Here is a 19,549-nt window from a genome sequence, read left to right as displayed (position 1 = left end):
TGAGTAGCTGGGACTACAGGCTGCACCACCATGCCCAGCTAATTTTTGTATTTTTAGCAGAGACGGGGTTTCACCATGTTGACCAAGATGGTCTCGATCTCTTGATCTCATGATCCACCCACCTCGGCCTCCCAAAGTGCTGGGATTATAGGCGGGAGCCGCCGCACCTGGCCTAGATTTTTTTTTTTTAAAGGTGTGTTAGGGCTGGGCACAGTGGCTCACACCTGTAATCCCAACATTTTGGGAGGCCAAAGCAGCTGTATTACTTGAGCCCAGGAGTTCGAGACCAGCCTGGGTAACGTGGCAAAACCTTGTCTCTACAAAAAATACCAAAAAAAAAATTAGCTAGGCATGGTGGTGTGTGTCTGTAGTACAAACCATTTGGGAGGGTGAGGTGGGGAGGATCGATTAAGCCTGGGCAACAGCGTAGAAGCCTGTGTCCAAAAACATAAAGGTGTGTTATGTGGCGTCACAATAGAGTAGTTGAGAGATGATGCAAACCTCGATTATTTTAACAGGAAAAAACGTTGCTACTGCTTCTGTACCCAGATCTATTGACAGAAATACACTATTGACAGAACCAGTACCATTTCTTCAGTGGAGAAGATACACCCTAGAATCCCTTTCCCGAATATCACAAAACAAAGTAAATTAAATCAGGCTCTCAGTATAGCATATTCTAAAGGGGTTGATTTTTAATTTCTGTTTGATTTAGAATCTAGGGAGATTATAAATGGAACAGAAATAAGTGCCCAAAAAAACTGACATATGCTTCTTTCAGTAGCATGTTCTTAGGCATATAAATTAAACCAGCAGATCAAAAGGCATCTTTGGGTTGGGTATAATTAAATTGGGAACAACACTCTTAGACACTCTTAGAAAGCATTTGAATGAGAATTGCAGTTGTCAGTGTTGAGTTAACTTGAGGGCTTGCTTTAGTACACCAAGGAAATACGTTGACATGGGGTTAACAGCAGGAGGTAACAACCTGGGACTTGATTTGGAAGAAGAAGGTGGTCTAAAGGTTCAAATGGGAAAAGGAGGAGAATGTATGGATTGGAAATTTATGAAGGATCCTGATTGGTAGGAGAAGAAGGCAGCCTTCATTAAAGGCAATTATAAAACAAGGTATGCATATGTTCCCTGGTTTTCTGTTCACTCCCGAGAATGGAAATGTATCAACATCTAGACTGTAGACAGCCTCTATGAGGTTCAGTCTACATTCCGAGCTGGAGTTGAGTGCCACTGTGTTCGTTTACATAAGTGTCTTTTTCTGGCTACGTTATGTAGAAACAGAGCCATGTTTTAGGCTTCCAGCACCCCTAGAGAGCCATCCACCCCACACGGACCCATGCTCCTCCTCACTGCTTTCTGAATAACTTGTCCTGGTTTATGTGAAGTCTGAGGAAAGCATGTCACCTAGGTTCACAGAGGCTTTTTGAAAGTAGTTCTGTCATGTGGGCAGTCCTCATTGCTTTATCTTGTTTCACAAACAGGAGCTTTTATTATTTTATTGCCACTGCCTCAGGCCCAAGCCCAGGCCATCTAGCTGCAGGTAAACCTGGTTATGGCCTTCCGTAAAGCTGTTATTGAATCTTCTGCACTCCTACCAGTGGCAAAGAGAACGACGAACAGATGGCAAAGGGCTCCTGCTTTCTTACTTAATAAAGAAACGAATATTAATACAGAATCCTCATAAATGCCAGGCAGCCAAGTCATGTGAGAAGCCTGCAGTGTCCTTGAGCCTCCCTCGGTTGACCGGGCAGCTTTGTTTCTTCAGGAAATGTTGCTTTCCACCCCACCTTGAAGTCCCCAAGCATTCCCTAAGCTCCCAATGTGCCTTTCTGTTCACCCAGGATCAGCTGGGTGCCACATGTGCATGTTAGCCTCAGGACAGGTGACATTTGCTGAGCTCCCCCTGCCCCTCCTTTACCTATCAGGGCCCTGTTCTTGTTAATGTCGGGAAGATACCAGCTACTGGAAAAAGCTGTAAGAAGTTGTCATGGGGGAGCTTGAAGGGTGAAGCGGAGGAGGAAGCTGTTGAGGACGTAATTGTAGGCAGCTGTGTGGCTGAGTAGTGCACTCTGGGTAATTATCCATAATATCCATTACACTGTGCATGGAAATTGTGGTTTTAGAACTGCGTTTTGGCAGGCCCCCTAATCAAATGTCTTTTGATAGTCATCCAGCTTAGCACCCTCTCAATTATGACTGACTCGGCTTTAATCTGGAGCCATTTTAACTGTGAATCTGCATTAATGAATATTTTGGGGGTAGGGTTGTTTGTTGAACATGTGGCAGATAACTGATGCTAGGAGATTTGAAGGGATGGGCTGCTAGAAAGAGCCATTCCCAGTTCAGTGGCTTTTCTCTCTTTAAAGGGGAGAAGGGATAGGTAGATTCCTTAACTCCTTCAGCCTCAGTCCTCAAGATGTGTGCTACCAAAGTAACTGATGAGAGAGAAGAAAGGAAGAAAGATCTGGGGACAAGCTATTTGCCTGCCTCCATAGTCCCAGAAGAGGGGCAGCCCTAATTCCCAGCTGCTCTGGAGCTGAGCTGCATCATGCGTTACTGTAGAAGGAACAGCCGTGGTGAGGGCTAGAGAAATCACAGGGCTCTGGCCCGAGAGGATGAGTCAGTAACTATGGCTACCAGAGCTGCTTTCAAATCTGCATATACCAAACCTCTCTCCAGTAAGCAAGTGCATATGCAAGCAACAGCTGAGAGTTGGCCGCTAAAGTTGAAGAATATTCAAGGATTGTTTTCCACCCCTGAACATAGTAAAATGATGAGGCTTCTTTGCAATTTCCCTGTGTCACTTACGGCAGACAGCAGTTAAAGATTAGTTTTATAAAGCGTCATTTCTTTTGACCAGGGTACAATGACATATATTATTGGGTTAGCAGATTTCTCTTCTTACCATTATTTCTGTTGGTTTAAAATGTTTATCTTCTCTAACCAGGATGTAATTTTTGGTTAATTTTGCCTTTTGGGCTGTTCGAAAGGTAGAGTTGAGTGGGTACCATATGGAGTAAAGAGAGACCCAGGACATTGTGTCTGCTGTGGAGACATGAAGCAATTGAACGGAAATTTAACTTTCACAGGGTTTCTTGCAAAGCACAGTAGCATCATTGCTATTAATGTAATAAGAGAGAGATGCATTCTCATCAGATCATGTTTTGTTTTTATTAAAGGTCATTTCAGAATCCTGAATTTAGGAGATGTTGCTTTCATTCTGCCCAAATATTTGAAGGAAATATTTATGTGAAATGCTGTTCTCTCCTTCCTACTCTGTGTTTAACATTTGGCTTTTAAAATATCAAAGGGGCTGGGTGTGGCGGCTTGCTCCTATAATCCCAGCATTTTGGGAGGCTGAGGCAGTTGGATCACTTGAGGTCAGGAGTTTGAGACCAGCCTGGCCAATATAGTGAAACCCCCTCTCTACTAAAAATACAGAAATTAGCTGAGCATGACGATAGACACCTATCATCCCAGCTGCTTAGGAGGCAGAGGCAGGAGAATCACTTGAGCCTGGGAGGCAGAGTGAGACTCCGTCTCAGAAAATAAAAATAAAATACCGAAGGAAATAGGAATATAGTTAGTTTTTTAATTTTTTTTTTAAGTTTCCAAAACTGACCTAAAATGCTCAAAACATGACCCCCGACCCGTGGTTTACATACATTGGAAAACCTTTGAGAAAACTCCCATTTCCAGGGTTATTCTCCTACCTCGACAGTCGTTGTTATAAGTAGGATTTTGGAAGTTGATATACTTGAGAACAGAAATTGCTAGGCTGCTGTGATAATTGGGTAACCTCTCCTAGGAAGTTTTCCTGCTATAAGGCTTCTTTGCCCAGAGCTCCAATTATATTGCCCTATTACTGCACCTCAGGTGGACTGGGTTGGATATAATGCATTTCAGAACTGTTTGGAAAACGCTGTTAATTTTTCATTAAGTGGATAATGGTACTACATGCTTTAATGTCCATTCTGCAAGTCTGTTGGGAGCGTGGGATTGGATGGCAACAGGCTGAAATGATCTGATTCCCCCTTAGTCCGTGAGCTGCAATAAGTAAACATCTCCCAGCCCCCCTCCAATCTTATTAGAATTGAACTTTTGCTCTGCTGGCCCATTAGCAACTCACTAGTGTGTTTCTAATGTTTCAGGAATGACCATTCTAATTATTCCTTATTGACTGCTACAGAAACCATAGCGCTTAATGGCAACATGTTAATGGTCTATGGGTATTTGTCGATAATTCATACGTGGAGAAACAGTAGAGGGCCTGCATCCTCTGGGACGTTAGCCAAGCCCTCTACAATCTTAAAGTGCTAGCATTCTTCCATCTCTAGGTCTCACCTCCTAGTGGTCACTGAATCATCGCCTTTGTTGAGTGTTCAGTCTTGAGGGAGTTAAATGCCTTCCCTTCCAGGTCAGAGTAGTAGATCATTGACCAGAGCAGTCAGGTTACAAACCTGGCTTTGCTGGGATTGGGAGAGGACATGGGGCCCAGGGAATGTGTTTCCACTGCTCTTCACTTTCCTGTCCCTTCAGGTTGCTCGGCGCTGGGGCATCCAGAAGAACCGGCCAGCCATGAACTATGACAAGCTGAGCCGCTCTCTCCGCTACTACTATGAAAAGGGTATCATGCAGAAGGTGAGTCGTTATGCAAGACTCTTAGCCCACTCTGGTCTCTTTCAAGGAAAAGGTCCAGGGCTTCTGTAATGAGACTGGTGATCGTCGCTAAGAATAAATGTTAGCCCCCTAAATTATTCTGTGGTAGGAAAGAATCTTGAGAAGACAACTTGAGACAAAAATCCAGTAAGATATAAAGAGTATACTGAGTGCTGTTGGGTATGTGGAAACTGGAAGTTGCATGTAGAACACACAGTAGAAAATTAGGTTCCTCTGCTTTCCCCAAACTGCCTCTACATAGGAAAGTTCCCAGAAACTTAGGCCAACTATTGTATCCAAAAAGGACTCCATGAGGGAATCAACTTGAAGGTCTCTACTTCAGTGGCTTGGCTGAAGTCCTTAATTGTTAAAACACCTAGACCTCCAAATCTGTTAGTTTGATATGCTCAGAAGTGTTAGAGGAATAAGAACATCTGATTTTTCTTTCAGATTTACAGAAACTGAACTCAAGTTAAAAACCCTAGGTTTGTAGAATGACAGCACAGTCACCTGGTAGCAGGTTGCTCTTTGTGGAATAGAAGATGAAGCATATTTTGAGGAAATCAGTACAAAATTCTTACTGGGCTAGGTAGTGAGAGGTCATAGTCTTAACACTCATGGATAGGTAGAAGATGGGAATGGCAAGTCTTTCTTAGCTACCAAACTCTGTAATGTACTGTCGCCCAGATTCCAGCATTTACACATGGAGGCAGTGTACCTGACAGTAGCTAATAAGATGAACTTGGCAGAAACATACAGGCATAGCTGCTGAGAACTTGTCTACAAGAAGCCAGATTCATCTTTCTTATAGTGGGGTGGTAATGTGACCCCTTATTCTCCTCACCACCTTAAAAAATACTCAACAGCTCATCGTGATCTTCCGGATAAACCTTAGACTTGGTAGTGCTTCGTACAGGCTCTGAGGCTGTTCCCAGTCGGATCACCACATATCCTCCCTCACACTCGACTGCTTTCACTAGCATAGCCACCTTCTAATTTAATGTAGTATTTGTTTGCCAAAGAATACGTGTTACATGCATGTACATTATCAAGCATACCATAAAATGGAAAACACCCACTAACGTACCATCCTACTTAAGACCTAGAACATTCCTAATGCTCTCAGTACCTGGCCAGCCCCTCCTTGTTTTCCGTCTCAACCGTCACTTTTCTGTTTCAGATTGGGTTAGGCGGTCCCCTCTGCTGCTTCTGATGGCACCAGCACTTGTTCCTACCACTGCTCTTCTCACTGTGTCTTAAATAACTCCTTTCTTGTTGCTACCCTCCTCTGGAATATAAGCTCCTTCAGGGTAGGAACTGAGGTTTAACTTAGTGCTTGACACAGAGTTAAATGCTATAAGATAGCTGGTCCCCCTATCCTACCTCTTCTTTTTTTAAAGTATACAGTCTAATGGGTTTTTATATATCCACAGAGCTGTACAACTATCACCACAATCAATTTTAGAACATTTTATCACCCCAGAAAGAAACCCCATACCCATCAGCAGTCCCTCCTGATTTTCCCCTGTCCTTTGTAGAGTCAGTATCATCAGGTCAAATCCTAAGTTCAGGTGGGAGAGCCACAATTCCTTTGCTGTTCCCAACTCCAGATCCAACATGGGGAGAACAGCCCAGGACACAGTAGCTTGAACCAATGAAAATGAGCTGTCCTTAGGACTGGCTTCTTTTTTTTTTTTTGAGACTGAATCTCTCGCTCTGTTGCCCAGGCTGTAGTGCAGTGGCATGGTCTCGATTCACTGCAACTTCCACCTCCCAGGTTCAAGTGATTCTTCTGCCTCAGACTCCTGAGTACATGGGACTACAGGTGCACGCCACCACACCTGGCTGATTTTTTTAATTTTTAGTAGAGATGGGTTTCACCGTATTGGCCAGGCTGGTCTCCTGACCTTGTGATCCACCCACCTCTGCCTCCGAAAGTGCTGGGATTACAGGTGTGAGCCACTGTGCCCAGCTGCTTCTGTGTTTTCTAAGGAAGTAGAAGAGAACTTTATTTCTGAAAATAAATAGGGAAACAGTACAAAGAAGGCCCAGGAATGAGGCTTGGGTAGGCTCAGTTTGTTAGCAGTATGGTTTGAGGAAGGTCACCTCATCTCCCAAAGCCTCTATTTCTAATAAAAATGTAGATAATAATTCTTGCTCTAATATCACTGGGCAATATAGTTGAAAATATTTCAGAATGTGCCATCCAATGTAAGGGAGGGGTTATTTTATTTGTTATATGACTCATGAGTGAGAGCTCATTAAAAGGTGAATGATAGCCCGTTAGCGAGTAGAGAGACTTACAAAAGCTGTAGTCCCATACCCTCTAGTTTTTAAAGGAAAATTGAGATTCACAGAGGTTAAGACTCATTAGTGACGAAACCAGGACTGGAAGCCGTGCAGCTCCTGGCTTCTGATCTAGGATTATTTTCACTGTGCTCTCCTGCCTCACTCTTCCACAGGATCTCATTTTTGGAGTTGGACTTTAAGGTAAAACTATGGCATACAACACTAACTAGAGATGGTTGATTGCTAGAGATTTGGAAGCAGAGCCATACTTGTTGAATTAAAAAAAGATTTTAGAGTCACAGCAGAATGACTGAAGGGCAGGATTAAACTCAACAGTTCGAATTTTTTAATCTCAAATGTTTATTTTATCAGTAATTTTGGCTGCCTTCCCTTGCCTCTCCGCGTCTCCAGACAGAAGCCGATTATCGGGTTCGATTTTCAGTGTTAGGTGCTTCTTGTACTGTTGCTAACCAACCAACTGAGAGAGGATGATCCTATTGACCTAGATGGCTCATCAACCACATACCATGAGGCCCTTGAATAACCAAGGCCTTCTGGTTCTAATATGGTAACGCAGAAGACCCATAGAAAGGTAGTTTGCGGTTCCCTGAGTGTAGCGGCACCATGCGACGGGTAGCTTAAAGCTGCCAGTAAGCCAAAAGCAATTCTTTCTGGCTTTGGAACATACTTAAGGCTTCCACACGGGCTCTCTCTAATCAGATTTCTAACCTTTCAAAATAACATGGCCATACTATGAAGACTGTAAACTCTGGAGGTGACCAAAAATGTAGTCTATTAGGCCTTGCACCTGTCAGTCCTTACACCTTTTTGGAACACCAAACTCCAGGCTAAGCATAACCATGCTTTTGAAGCTGTCACTGGAAGACAGAAAGTGAGGATTTTCTCTTAAGAGTCCATCTAGTGTGAATTTGAAATTGGGATATTTTCTTATTTAACTGCTGTAGTATCAGTAAAACACTTGGCAGGTAATAGGTTCCCAGGATTCTCAAAATAAATCTGAGTGATTGGTGTAATCAGCTGCTTCTTTGGTCCCTGTCTTTGTGACCTAGGAATGCCTGGTTTTCTTCCCCTGATCCCATGGCCTGTTCCAAATGGACCCTGTAAGGTGTGTTTTCTCCCTCAGGTGGCTGGAGAGCGATATGTCTACAAATTTGTCTGTGACCCAGATGCCCTCTTCTCTATGGCTTTCCCGGATAACCAGCGTCCGTTCCTGAAGGCAGAGTCCGAGTGCCACCTCAGCGAGGAGGACACCCTGCCACTGACCCACTTTGAAGACAGCCCCGCTTACCTCCTGGATATGGATCGCTGCAGCAGCCTGCCTTATGCTGAAGGCTTTGCTTACTAAGTTTGAGTGGCGGAGTGGCCAAACCTAGAGCTAGCAGTTCCCATTCAGGCAAACGAGGGCAGTGGTTTTGTTTGTGTTTTGGCTGATCCTAAAGCTCGCCCTTTGAGTATTATCTGGAGAACCCAAGCCGTCTCTGGACTGGCACCCTTAAAGACAGATACATTGGCTGGGGAGTGGGAACAGGGAGGGGCAGAAAACCACCAAAAGGCTGGTGCCTCAACTCTGATTCTGATGAGGTTTCTGGGAAGAGATCAAAATGGAGTCTCCTTACCATGGACAATATATGCAAAGCAATATCTTGTTCAGGTTAGTACCCGCAAAATGGGACACAGTATGTGACAATCTACATTGATCATGGACTACTAAATGCCTTTACGTAGAAGGGCTCTGATTTGCACAGTTTCTAGAAAAAGAAATCACAAACCCGTAGAAAAGGAAGTAGGCTAAGTTGGGGAGGCTCAAACCATGAAGGGTTAAAAGTATATCTTAAAAATTGGAAAGCTCTTCCAGCTGAATCTGAAATGTTACCCCTTGTCTAGGAGAGCGGGGGGGCAGTCAGAACAGCTGTTCCCCACTCCGTGGTTCTCAAAATCATAAAACATTGCTACTCTTGGGAACCATCCGGCCATGTGGTCGCCAAGTAGAGCAAGCGCCCTTTCTCTTCCCAATCACATGGCTTGAGTGCGGATGACTTTGATTTTAGGAGAAGGGCGATTAACACTTTGGGCAGTATTTTGTTTTGCCTTGATTTGGGGGATTGTTTTGTTTTGGTGGTTGTTTTGGAAAAACAGTTTATAAACTGATTTTTGTAGTTTTGGTATTTAAAGCAAAAAAAAAATACAAAAAAACAAAAACCTTTTGGTAACTGCACTGTGTCCTTGAACCAGGGCCGTGCTGACTTACGAAGACACTGCAGCTTGAGAGGGGCTTTGCTGGGGCTTCCCCTTGGCCATGTGAAAGCCCGCCTTGTTGCCTGCTTTGTGCTTTCTGTACCAGACAACCTGATGGAACATTTGCACCTGAGTTGTACATTTTTGAAGTGTGCAGGGCAGCCTGGACACAAGCTTAGATTCTCTGTGTATAGTTCCCCATGTTCACTAACATGCCCTCTCTGGAAAGCATATGTATATAACATGTGTCATGTCCTTCGGAAACCTGGTCACCTGGTGAGAACTCTTGAGATTCTTCCCTGGGCATGACTGATGACAATTTCCATTTCATCAGTTTGTTTTGTTTTCCTTTTTCTTTAAATCTTGGACTTTAAACCCTACCTGTATGGTTCAGTAGGGTTTGAGACTTATGTGTGATACTGACAGGTAAGCAACAGTGCTAGCATTCTAGATTCCCGCCTTTTTTAAAAAAGAAATTATTCTCATTGCTGTATTATATTGGGAAAGTTTTAAACAACCAAGCTAAGGCTATGTGAAAGTTGAGCTCAAGGGAGAGGAAAAGTTACTGGTGGTACCTTGCTGCCTGCTCTGCTGGTAGAATTCTGTGCTCCCCATGACACTTAGCACATTAAGAATGCCACGCTGTTCCTCGTATGTGATGGAGGCAGTGCTGACTCTGTGAGTGTGAGACACATGCTTTGAACTGCTTTTCTATTAATGGAGCACTCCATAGTCCCAAACAGTCCCCCTTATGACCGACAGCACATTTGTGAAGCGGTTCGCAGGGATAAGGGGTGCACTTTATAGCTATGGAAACATGAGCTTCTCCTCTGTTGGAAGCTAATTAGCCCACAAAGGTGGTAAACCTATAGCTTGGGCCTTAATTAGCATTGTACTCTAATCAAGGACTCTTTCTAAACCATATTTATAGCTTTCTTAACCTACACATAGTCTATACATAGATGCATATTTTACCCCCAGCTGGCTAGAGATTTATTTGTTGTAAATGCTGTATAGATTTGGTTTTCCTTTCTTTACTTATCCTGGTTTGGATTTTTTTGAATGGATTTATGCTGTCTTAGCAATATGAGAATAATCCTCTGTAGCCTGAGCTACCCCTCCCCTGCTGTAACTGCGTGGCCTGTGCTGTCACCAGCACAGGACCGCGCCTCACCATTGCATTCCCATTGGACTCATGCGCCTCCCGGATGGTTTTTGTTTTTTTCGGGGGTTCTTAGGGGTTTGTTTGTTTGCTTCTTTTCCAGAGTGTGGAAAGTCTACAGTGCAGAAAGACTTTAACCTGCCAGTTGATTTGAAATACTTTCCCCTGCGCAGGGCCGTATGCATCCTGCCAAGCTGCGTTATATTCTGTACTGTGTACAATAAAGAAGTTTGCTTTTCGTTTACCAAGCATTTGAAACCTGCCTCTTTCTTGCCCTCAGTGGTCTAATTTTAAAGCAGACAAAAGCCTCCTGGCTTTCTCTCCACCCCCACCCTAGCCTTCTCTCAGTAGTTTAGCCTTACCAATGGATGGCCCGTGGAACTGAGGGTAGTTTCAGGAACTCTGTTACCTGGAAATAGACAAACACATCTTCTCATAAACTCCAGCTAAAAATTTAATCCAAAGAGATAAGAAGTCAAGAGATCCTCTTCCCAGCCAATGGTCAGCTGAGATCACCTCATCCCCTTGAGTCCACCGCACTGCCAATTCTTTTTTTTTGAGACGGAGTTTTGCTCTTGTTACCAAGGCTGGAGTGCAATGGTGCGATCTCGGCTCACCGCAACCTCCGCCTCCTGGGTTCAGGCAATTCTCCTGCCTCAGCCTCCTGGGTAGCTGGAATTACAGGCGCATGCCACCATGCCCAGCTAATTTTTTGTATTTTTAGTAGAGATGGGGTTTCACCATGTTTACCAGGATGATCTCAATCTCGACCTCGTGATCCACCCGCACTGCCAATTCTTAGTAACTTTTTTTTTAAAGCGTAACCCATGTTTGGCTTTCGGTTGTGTGAAAAGATTGCAAGCTAGTCTAGGACTTTGGAGTCCCAGAATTACTCTCGGCCCCTTATAAGGATACTTGGAAAATTAATAAGAACATATTTTCTCATTTTTTCCCCAATAAGTTTTGCTCTTGACAAGTAAAATTTTGACTAATGGTTGATAAATCACAAGCACTCAGGAAGGTTTTGCTTATGTTTTTTCTGGTCATACAGCAGTAAGTAAAAACCTTTCCTCCAAGCTTGTCTCGTGAATAAATATCACTTGGGAAATATGTGGAAGGAAACGAAAAGGCAGCTGCTGGGTTGTCTGCAGTTAGCAGTATGGCTTTTAGTGTTCCTATTTCACCCTTTTTCTGTACCTCTAATTTGGCCTTTCAAGACTCCTATTACAGTGGAGAAATAAAGTAGAGCCTTTTTCAAACCTAGAACAGAAGGCTTTCTGTCAGTTTATCTGCTATCTTTCTTGACTGTGTTACAAGCCTCTAAGTGTAGAAACATCTGAGACTGAACCAGTGCACTGCCGCTTGAATTGAAGCTTGTGAGGAATGAATGTCTGTGGCATAAACCCCATTAGCCCCGACAGATTAAGAAAAGATGCTTGGGGAGAAGGGGCAGGGGTGTGCAGGAAAAAGCCGTCTCTGCCTCTCAGCTTCACCATGATAAGGCTTTAACAGTCCGCTCCCCATTATTCACGGGCTCGTTATCCAGCCTGGGCCCAGACCCAGATCATTAACCTAACGCGGGAGGTCACCAAACACGGCTGCCCTTCTAGTGTTGGGCGCTGAGCTAAGGAAGCCCAGAAAATGGGAAGTTTACTCTTCATCAGGGTCCCCTTTCACGAGCCAAGCCAGGGGAACAATGCGTATTCAGTTGTTAGATGACAAAGAGGTAGTGTGAGCGCAGAAGAATGTGGTTTTGAGAGCCAGAATATGTGCAGAATCTAAATTCTAATGCAGCTGGGACAAATGTAAACTAATGTGGGAGAAAAACACTAACATACGCAGACGGTTGGAAACTTTAGAGACAGTCCATTGTCCAGAGGTGCAGGTGGCTTCTGCTCAACGTGTGGCCTGAGAAATAAAAGCCAAAGGAAGTCCAGAAGATCATCAGTTTAATACCAATACATAGTGTAAGTATTGCTTAATACAAATGCATGGCATAAATGTTCTGTTCAGCATAAGTGTATTGTACTTAAGACAGGCGGAGGGGTGGGGGAGGTACCAGGTGACCAACTGTGTCCTTTTGATCCCATCGAGTACTCTGGTGTCCCATTCAGAAGAGGCCCCTTGAATGACCAACCTAGCTCCTCTCATTTTAAGAGCTGGCTCTACACCCAGGCCTGGGTTTGTTGATGTTGGCAGTGAACCTCAGATCACCTTTGGATAACACTTTACAGTTTACGGAGCACTTTTTCATCTCCATTATCTTTTTGGCAGGCTTTCTTAAACAGCAATACCGTTGAAATTGAATCTGAAAATACCATGGCTGTTAGCCTCCAGAATTAATTTCTGTTTTGGAATTTTTACAGTGGCTACTGTGGAGAGAGGACTAGACATTTGGGTTCTGGCCCCAGTTCAGTGGTTGATTGGATTTAACTAGACAGTCTCAGGGGGCCATCTGGCCTAACCTCTTAGGTTCCTTAAGGGCACTGATGAAGCACTACTTCCCAGATCTCATAGGCGGTAAGGTAGAAAGGAGTTTCCTAGGGAAATCAAGAGATGTGTGCTCGTGTGTAGAGTTACCAGTTAGGAACATCATTCTCAAGTCACCATTTTTAAGCAAACTCTGAAGATTGCTCCACCATTAAGGGCATGTTTATTTTCCAGTCATCCACTGAGCGCTTGCTAGGTGCTAGGCACAGCTGGATGCTAAAAATAAATGATTTAGATGGCATTGCCAAGCGAAAGCCCTGTTCGTGGTATAGTAACTGTGTGACAACCTCTTACATGTTTAAATGCTATACTTCCCAGCTCATACTTAAACACAACGGACACCATCTTATCCAGGCCACGTTGACCAGAAGCTCAGGAGCCTGGGGGTGCGTATCCTCCAACTCCTGCCCCTATTGGTTGAAGGTTATTCCCAGAGATGTTAACTCTTCAGTATATGTCCTATCAGGAAGAGAAGAGCTAGACGCAGATAATCAGTGTGCTAGGAACTGTTTTCAGATGCGATTAGCTTGTGGGGTTGAGGCCACATGCAGCTGGCATCACTGGTGTCTGTGACACCTGCCTTTAACAACTAGCCAGGCTCTTCTGGATGACCTGTTTTCTAGAGTGAAACAAGTGTGAGTCAGTGCTTTCATCATGGAGTTACCATGTACCAATCATCTGTGATGTATAAGACACTGTAATCGACACTTTGCAGGTGGAGATGAGGGAGTCACAGTGAAGCCCACCCTCTTCTTCAACACTCACAATCTAGTGGGGGAAACATTTCTCTAGATGAAACTAGCATACAAGATATAACATACCGATTATTACTCATCCAATAAATAGTGCCTACTCTATGTCAGGTACTGCTCTAGGATTAGTGGAGGGAAATAAATCTCTGCTCTCAAGGATCTTACATCTGGGAAAGGGAGGGAAAAAAACAAACGATAGAATGTGTTAGGTATTAGGTACTATGGGAAAAAATAAATCAGGGAAAGGAAGTGGTGAGCGATGGGAGTAGAGGGGTACAATTCTAAGTAGGGAGGTCAGGGAAGGTCTCGGTTGAGCAAAGACCCAAAAAAGTGGCTGCCAGATGGACATCTGAAGGAAGAGTATTGCCTGCAGGGGGAAGACCAAGTGCAAGGCCCTGAGGCTTTGAACATGCTTGGAATATTTAGGACTAACAAGGACTGTGAAACTGGATCCAGAAGTCAGACAGAGCATGGTTAAAAGAAAAGTAATGGGTTGTATCATCTGGGGCCATGTAGGCTTTTTAAGGACTCTAGCGTTTACTCTGTTTATGTTTAGCTGTTAGAGTTTTTTGAGCTAAGAAGTGACATCATCTGATGTGTATTTTGAAAGATCACTCTGTCTGCTAAGTTGAATATAGACTGTAGGGAACAAGGAAGGAAGCAAGAAGACCAGGTTGTGGGCGGCCGCAGTGATCCAGGTGGGGCGAGATGCTGGCATGGCCAGGGCATAAGGAGAGCATACATGAACATATTTTTAAGGTAGTGGCAATAGGTTTTGCTCATGTAAGGTGAGAAACAAAAGAGAAGTCCATGATTGCTCCAAGGTTTGTGGTCTGAGCCCAAGGAAGGCTGATGTTACCATTTACTGAGGAACAATCTGGGGAGAGGTGGGGGAAGAACAGGCATTCTTTTGGGGGCATATTAACTTTCAGATGCCTTTGAGAAATCCAGATGGGAACACATTGGGTTATACGAATCTGGAGTTCAGGGGAGAGATCCAGGCAGGAGATAGCAATTAGGAACTGTCAGTGTGTAAGAGACTATCTAAAGCTAAAACTGGATGAAATCACTAAGGGAATAAGTATATATAGAAGAAAAGTTCCAAGGACTGAGCCCTTGGACACTCCCAGATTAAGAGGCTGGAGAGACAAAGAAGAAACCGCAAGGGAGGCTGAAAAAGAGTGGCCAGTGAAATGGGGGTGACCGGGAGGGCGTCTGCAGGAGGAAGGAGAGATCGACGATGGCCAGTGCTTCTGATGTGTCCAGTATGGTGAGGACTGAAGCTGGACTAGCAATGTGGAGGCCATGTTTGACTTACAGAAGCCATTTCCAGAGCGGCGAAGGTAATAGAACTGATCAATACTACAAGAATCCAAAGGAGGTTTGAATTTACCCTCAGTAGGGGACAGAGATCAGAGAAGTCTCCATGGATTTCAAAATCCTGGACCTGACGTCAGCTTGGCCTCTCTCACTAGCCCTTCTACTCTCAGACCCTCAAAGGCCGAAAAAGGCCTAGGAACCCCTACCAGGTAGCCACCCAGAAGACACAGGGTGGGAAGGAGTATCTGAGGATAAAGGAAGAATCAAGATCCTGTTACCACTACCTTTCCCATCCCCTCGGAGCTCTATTTATTCTCATTTTGTGCTCTTAAAATAAATTTCTATATTTGAAATGTTAAGTGTTTTTAAATAACCTTCTTTCATATTACACAATTAGCATATGTTCTTTGTAGAAAACCAGAAAAAAAATCATAGCCCAAATTAAAAACTCTTCTGAAAACTCAACCTAGAGACCACAGTTAACACTTTACATCTTTCCAGATGGCTTTTCTCTATGCCGTATTTTAAATATTAAAAATGGTCATACTATACACTTTACAAAGTCTTGAAACTTGTCTCGAGCATTGTGTGTTGAACATCTTTCTGTATCAAAACTTCTTTTACAGCACCATTTTTAACGACAGCATGCTATTCCATAGTATGTATGTACATCATAGATTAAAGCAGTCCCCTTTGCTGGCGGAGATAAAGGGACCACAAATATAATGCCCATTCCCCACAAACCGAGTAATCTATACTTCCCCCTCCTCCAAAATCAAACAAATGGCAAATAATTATTGGGGTCTTTTCTATTGTTTTTAATTAGTAACCAACTCCTATGAATTTATCTTCTAAATATCTTTACAATCCATCCCTGTCATCAGTACCGTAACTCAATCTCCCCATTTCTCTCACCCGAACTGTTCCCGTCACCACCCGACAGGTCTACCACATCCACTCTTGCCCCACCCCACCCCCTCTCCATGATGTAGTCAGAGTGATTTATTTATTTATTTATTTATTTATTTATTTTTTTTTTTTTTTTTGAGACAGAGTTTCGCTCTTGTGACCCAGGCTGGAGTGAAATGGCGCAATGTCAGCTCACCACAATCTCCACCTCCTGGGTTCAGGCAATTCTCCTGCCTCAGCCTCCCGAGTAGCTGGGATTACAGGCACGCGCCACCATGCCCAGCTAATTTTTTGTATCTTTAGTAGAGACGGGGTCTCACCATGTTGACCAGGATGGTCTCGATCTCTTGACCTCATGATCCACCCGCCTCAGCCTCCCAAAGTGCTGGGATTACAGGCGAGTGATTTATTTTTAAATTATTCCCCTGCTTGAGACTTTTCAATGATACCCACTGGAGTGGCTAAAGTAGAGATTAGGAACACCAAATGTTGGTAAGGATTCAATGCAGGCAGGAGTGTTAATTAGCACAACCAACTTTGGAAAACTATTTGCAGTTTATTACAAAGGTAAACATACATCTACTCTATGATCCAGCAATTCCAATCCTAAGTATTTGCCTAAAAGAGATATAACAAAAAGTATTACAAAAAGACCTATGCAAGAACATTTATAGAAGCTTTATTTACAACAGCCACTAAACACAACCTAAATGTCCATCAACCAGAGAACAAATAAACAAGTCATGGTATCCATACAACAGAATACTACTCAGCACTAAAAGAATATGGGGCGGGGTGCAGTGGCTCACGCCTGTAATCCCAGCACTTTGGGAGGCCAAAGCTGCCAGATCACGAGGTCAGGTGTTCGAGACCAGCTTGGCCTGTATGGTGAAACCTCATCTCTACTAAAAATACAGAAATTAGATGGGCACGTGGTACATGCCTGTAATCCCAGCTACTCAGGAGACTGAGGCAGGAAAATTGCTTGAACCAGGACCGAGGAGGCGGTGCTTTCAGTGAGCCGCGATCACACCACTGCACTCCAGCCTGGGTTACAGAGTAAGACTCCATCTCAAAAAAAAAAAAAAAAAAAAAAGCAAATGAACTACAGATACACATAGCACTATGGATGAATCTCAAAAACATTATGTTAAACTAAATATAACATGAAAGCGTACATACTGTGTGACTCTATAATATATGGAATTCTAGAATAGCTAAACTAACCTATGGTGATAGAAAGTGGTAGCAAGGGATGGGTGGACAGGTGTTGGCTGGAAGCGGGTAGAGAGAACATGCTGGGGTGATTGATAGGAATTGCCTGTATCTTGGTTTGGGTGGTTGTTATATGTATAGGTTTTTGCTTTTTTGTGGGGTTTTTGTTTTTTCTTTTGAGATGGAGTTTCACTCTCATTGCCCAGGCTGGAGTACAATGGCGCCATCTCGGCTCACCACAACCTCTGCCTCCTGAGTTCGAGCAATTCTCCTGCCTCAGCCTCCCGAGTAGCTGGGATTACAGGCATGCGCCACCACGCTGGGCTAATTTTTTGCATTTTTAGTAGAGACAGGGTTTCTCCATGTTGGTCAGGCTGCTCTCGAACTCCCAACCTCAGGTGATCCACCTGCCTCCACATCCCAAAGTGCTGGGATTTCAGGCGTGAGCCGCCATGCTGGGCCATATGTATATGTTTGTTAACACTCATTGAGCTTAACACCTGAAGTCTGTGCATTTTATTTCATGTTTATTATTCTTCTGAAAGCATTTATAGTCATTGTTTGGGATAAAACCAAAATCCTTCACTTTCCGTTTAATGTATTAAAGAAAAAAAAAGAAAGAAAGAAATCAAAATCCTGAACTTGGCCTTACAAGCCAATACCTGCCTTGAGCCTCACTGTGCACCATCTTCTCCCCTAATTTATATGTCCCACAGCCCCTCACCTTCTTCCAGTGTCTCAGCCATACCTGGCTCCCTCCTGTTCCAGCCTTGACACAAGCTGTTCCCTGGACCTGAAATGTTATACTGCCCCTGAATCCATACCTGGCCTCCAAGCAGCTTAACCTCCACACATTCTTTACTGTCATTTCTAAGATCACCTCGGGGAAAACAATCAGCTTATCTTTTAAGTAAATGAATAATTTCATTTTCCAAGCCTTCCTAGCATTGCTCTCATTCCCCTCCAACACCATTTTTATACCCTTTCAGAGCTTGCTATCTATTTTTTTAGAACTTCTCACAATTTTTAACCTTTCATTTGCAAGATTAGTTACTTGCCTTCTCCAAAAGATGGTACATTTTATGTAGGCAGGACCATAGCTAACTGTTGGGGTCCGGCACATCTGCCGGGGGACTACCGACCTGCGGGAGTCCCCAAGACCGCCAACGTAGATGTCTCGTTCAACCTGAGGGAGAGAGTGCACGGAAGTGAAAGAAAAGAAAAAAGCGGAGTCTGGAGGGCTGGCTTAGGCTATGTCCAAGCAGCAATTTTATTTTTGCAATATGTTCCATTATATACTTTTCTGAAGTTTATGTTGTTTACGCCAGATCAACATACTTAAGTTACAGTAAGCAAGTTACGCCCACTAAGTTACGCCCAGTAAGTAAGTTAAGCCCAGTAAGTCAGTTACGCCTAGCAAGTAAGTTATGCCCAGTAAGTTACGATAAGTAAGTTACAATTACGCCCAGTAAGTTATGGTAAGTAAGTTACAGTTACACCCAGTAAGTTATGGTAAGTAAGTTACCAACTGTAAATACTTAAGTTTATATTTTACAATGAAGGTAACAAGGGTCCAAAATGAACACAAGCAATAAACCATAAGGAGCCGAAAGTGGACACAATGCCTCCCAAGTCCTCATATCCATAAAGTAATGTCTGTTAATTATTTTGAATAGCATAGTCCCTCTCTCGGTTCCTGCTTTCCCTCAGCTCGACTCCCCCAACTGGGGATCTGTGTCTGGGCTCAAGCTCACCGTATGGCGAGGCCCATTTCCTAGGGGCCTCACACAGGAGTGATCCCCACAGATCCCTCACCTAACTGCTTTATCTACAGTAAAGAGTAGGTGATTAAGAAACATCCATTAGCCAGGCAAGGTGGCTCACACCTATAATCCCACTTTGGGAAGCCAAGGCAGGTGGACCACGAGGTCAGGAGATCAAGACCATTCTGGCTAACACAGTGAAACCCTGTCTCTACTAAAAACACAAAAAGTTAGCCAGGCGTGGTGGCACATGCCTGAGTCCCAGCTACTTGGAAGGCTGAGGCAGGAGAATGGCTTGAGGTTACAGTGAGCCGAGATCACGCCACTGCACTCCAGCCTGGGTGACAGAGTGAGACTCAGTCTAAAAAAAAGAAAGAAAGAAAAAGAAATATCTATTGACTGAATGAATGCAGTAATGGGCATCTGTGCTCACTTATGACTTTCAGGATAAATCCCTAGAAGATATGTGACTTGATCAAAAGGGAGGCAAATTTTAAAGCTATTTATATAAACTGCAAAAAGCTTTCCAGAAAGATTGTGTGGATTTGTACCTTTACTAGTATCCTTCAACTTCTTTTGCCTGGGTTCTTACAACTTTTGTTCATATTAACCATTATTTATATTTACGCCTCTATTTACCATTCATTCTTTCTTATCTTTATTCAAATAATACTTATTGAGCACTTATTATATACCATGTTCTGACCAGATGTTGAGGA

The 19,549-nt window shown here is 43.6% G+C and overlaps 1 protein-coding gene across 3 annotated transcripts in view; it reads left to right on the top strand.

Moving 5' to 3' along the window:
• Positions 1 to 10,629, top strand: part of ETV5 (ETS variant transcription factor 5) — a 66,012-nt gene extending 55,383 nt beyond the window's left edge. For all 3 annotated transcript variants that reach the window (XM_017964741.4, XM_008981351.5, XM_035274689.3), the window contains exons 12-13: positions 4,555 to 4,656; positions 8,108 to 10,629. In XM_017964741.4, the coding sequence (XP_017820230.1) occupies positions 4,555 to 4,656; positions 8,108 to 8,329 (324 nt within the window). In that variant the 3' untranslated portion in view covers positions 8,330 to 10,629. The remainder of the gene's footprint in view (positions 1 to 4,554; positions 4,657 to 8,107) is intronic.
• The last annotated feature ends 8,920 nt before the right edge of the window (positions 10,630 to 19,549 follow it).

This window comes from Callithrix jacchus, chromosome 15, assembly GCF_049354715.1.
Source record: "Callithrix jacchus isolate 240 chromosome 15, calJac240_pri, whole genome shotgun sequence".
In the NCBI taxonomy this organism is placed as follows: Eukaryota; Metazoa; Chordata; class Mammalia; order Primates; family Cebidae; genus Callithrix; species Callithrix jacchus.
The sequence above is the reverse complement of the archived record's forward strand: the minus strand, read 5'-3'. Positions and strand labels throughout refer to the sequence as shown.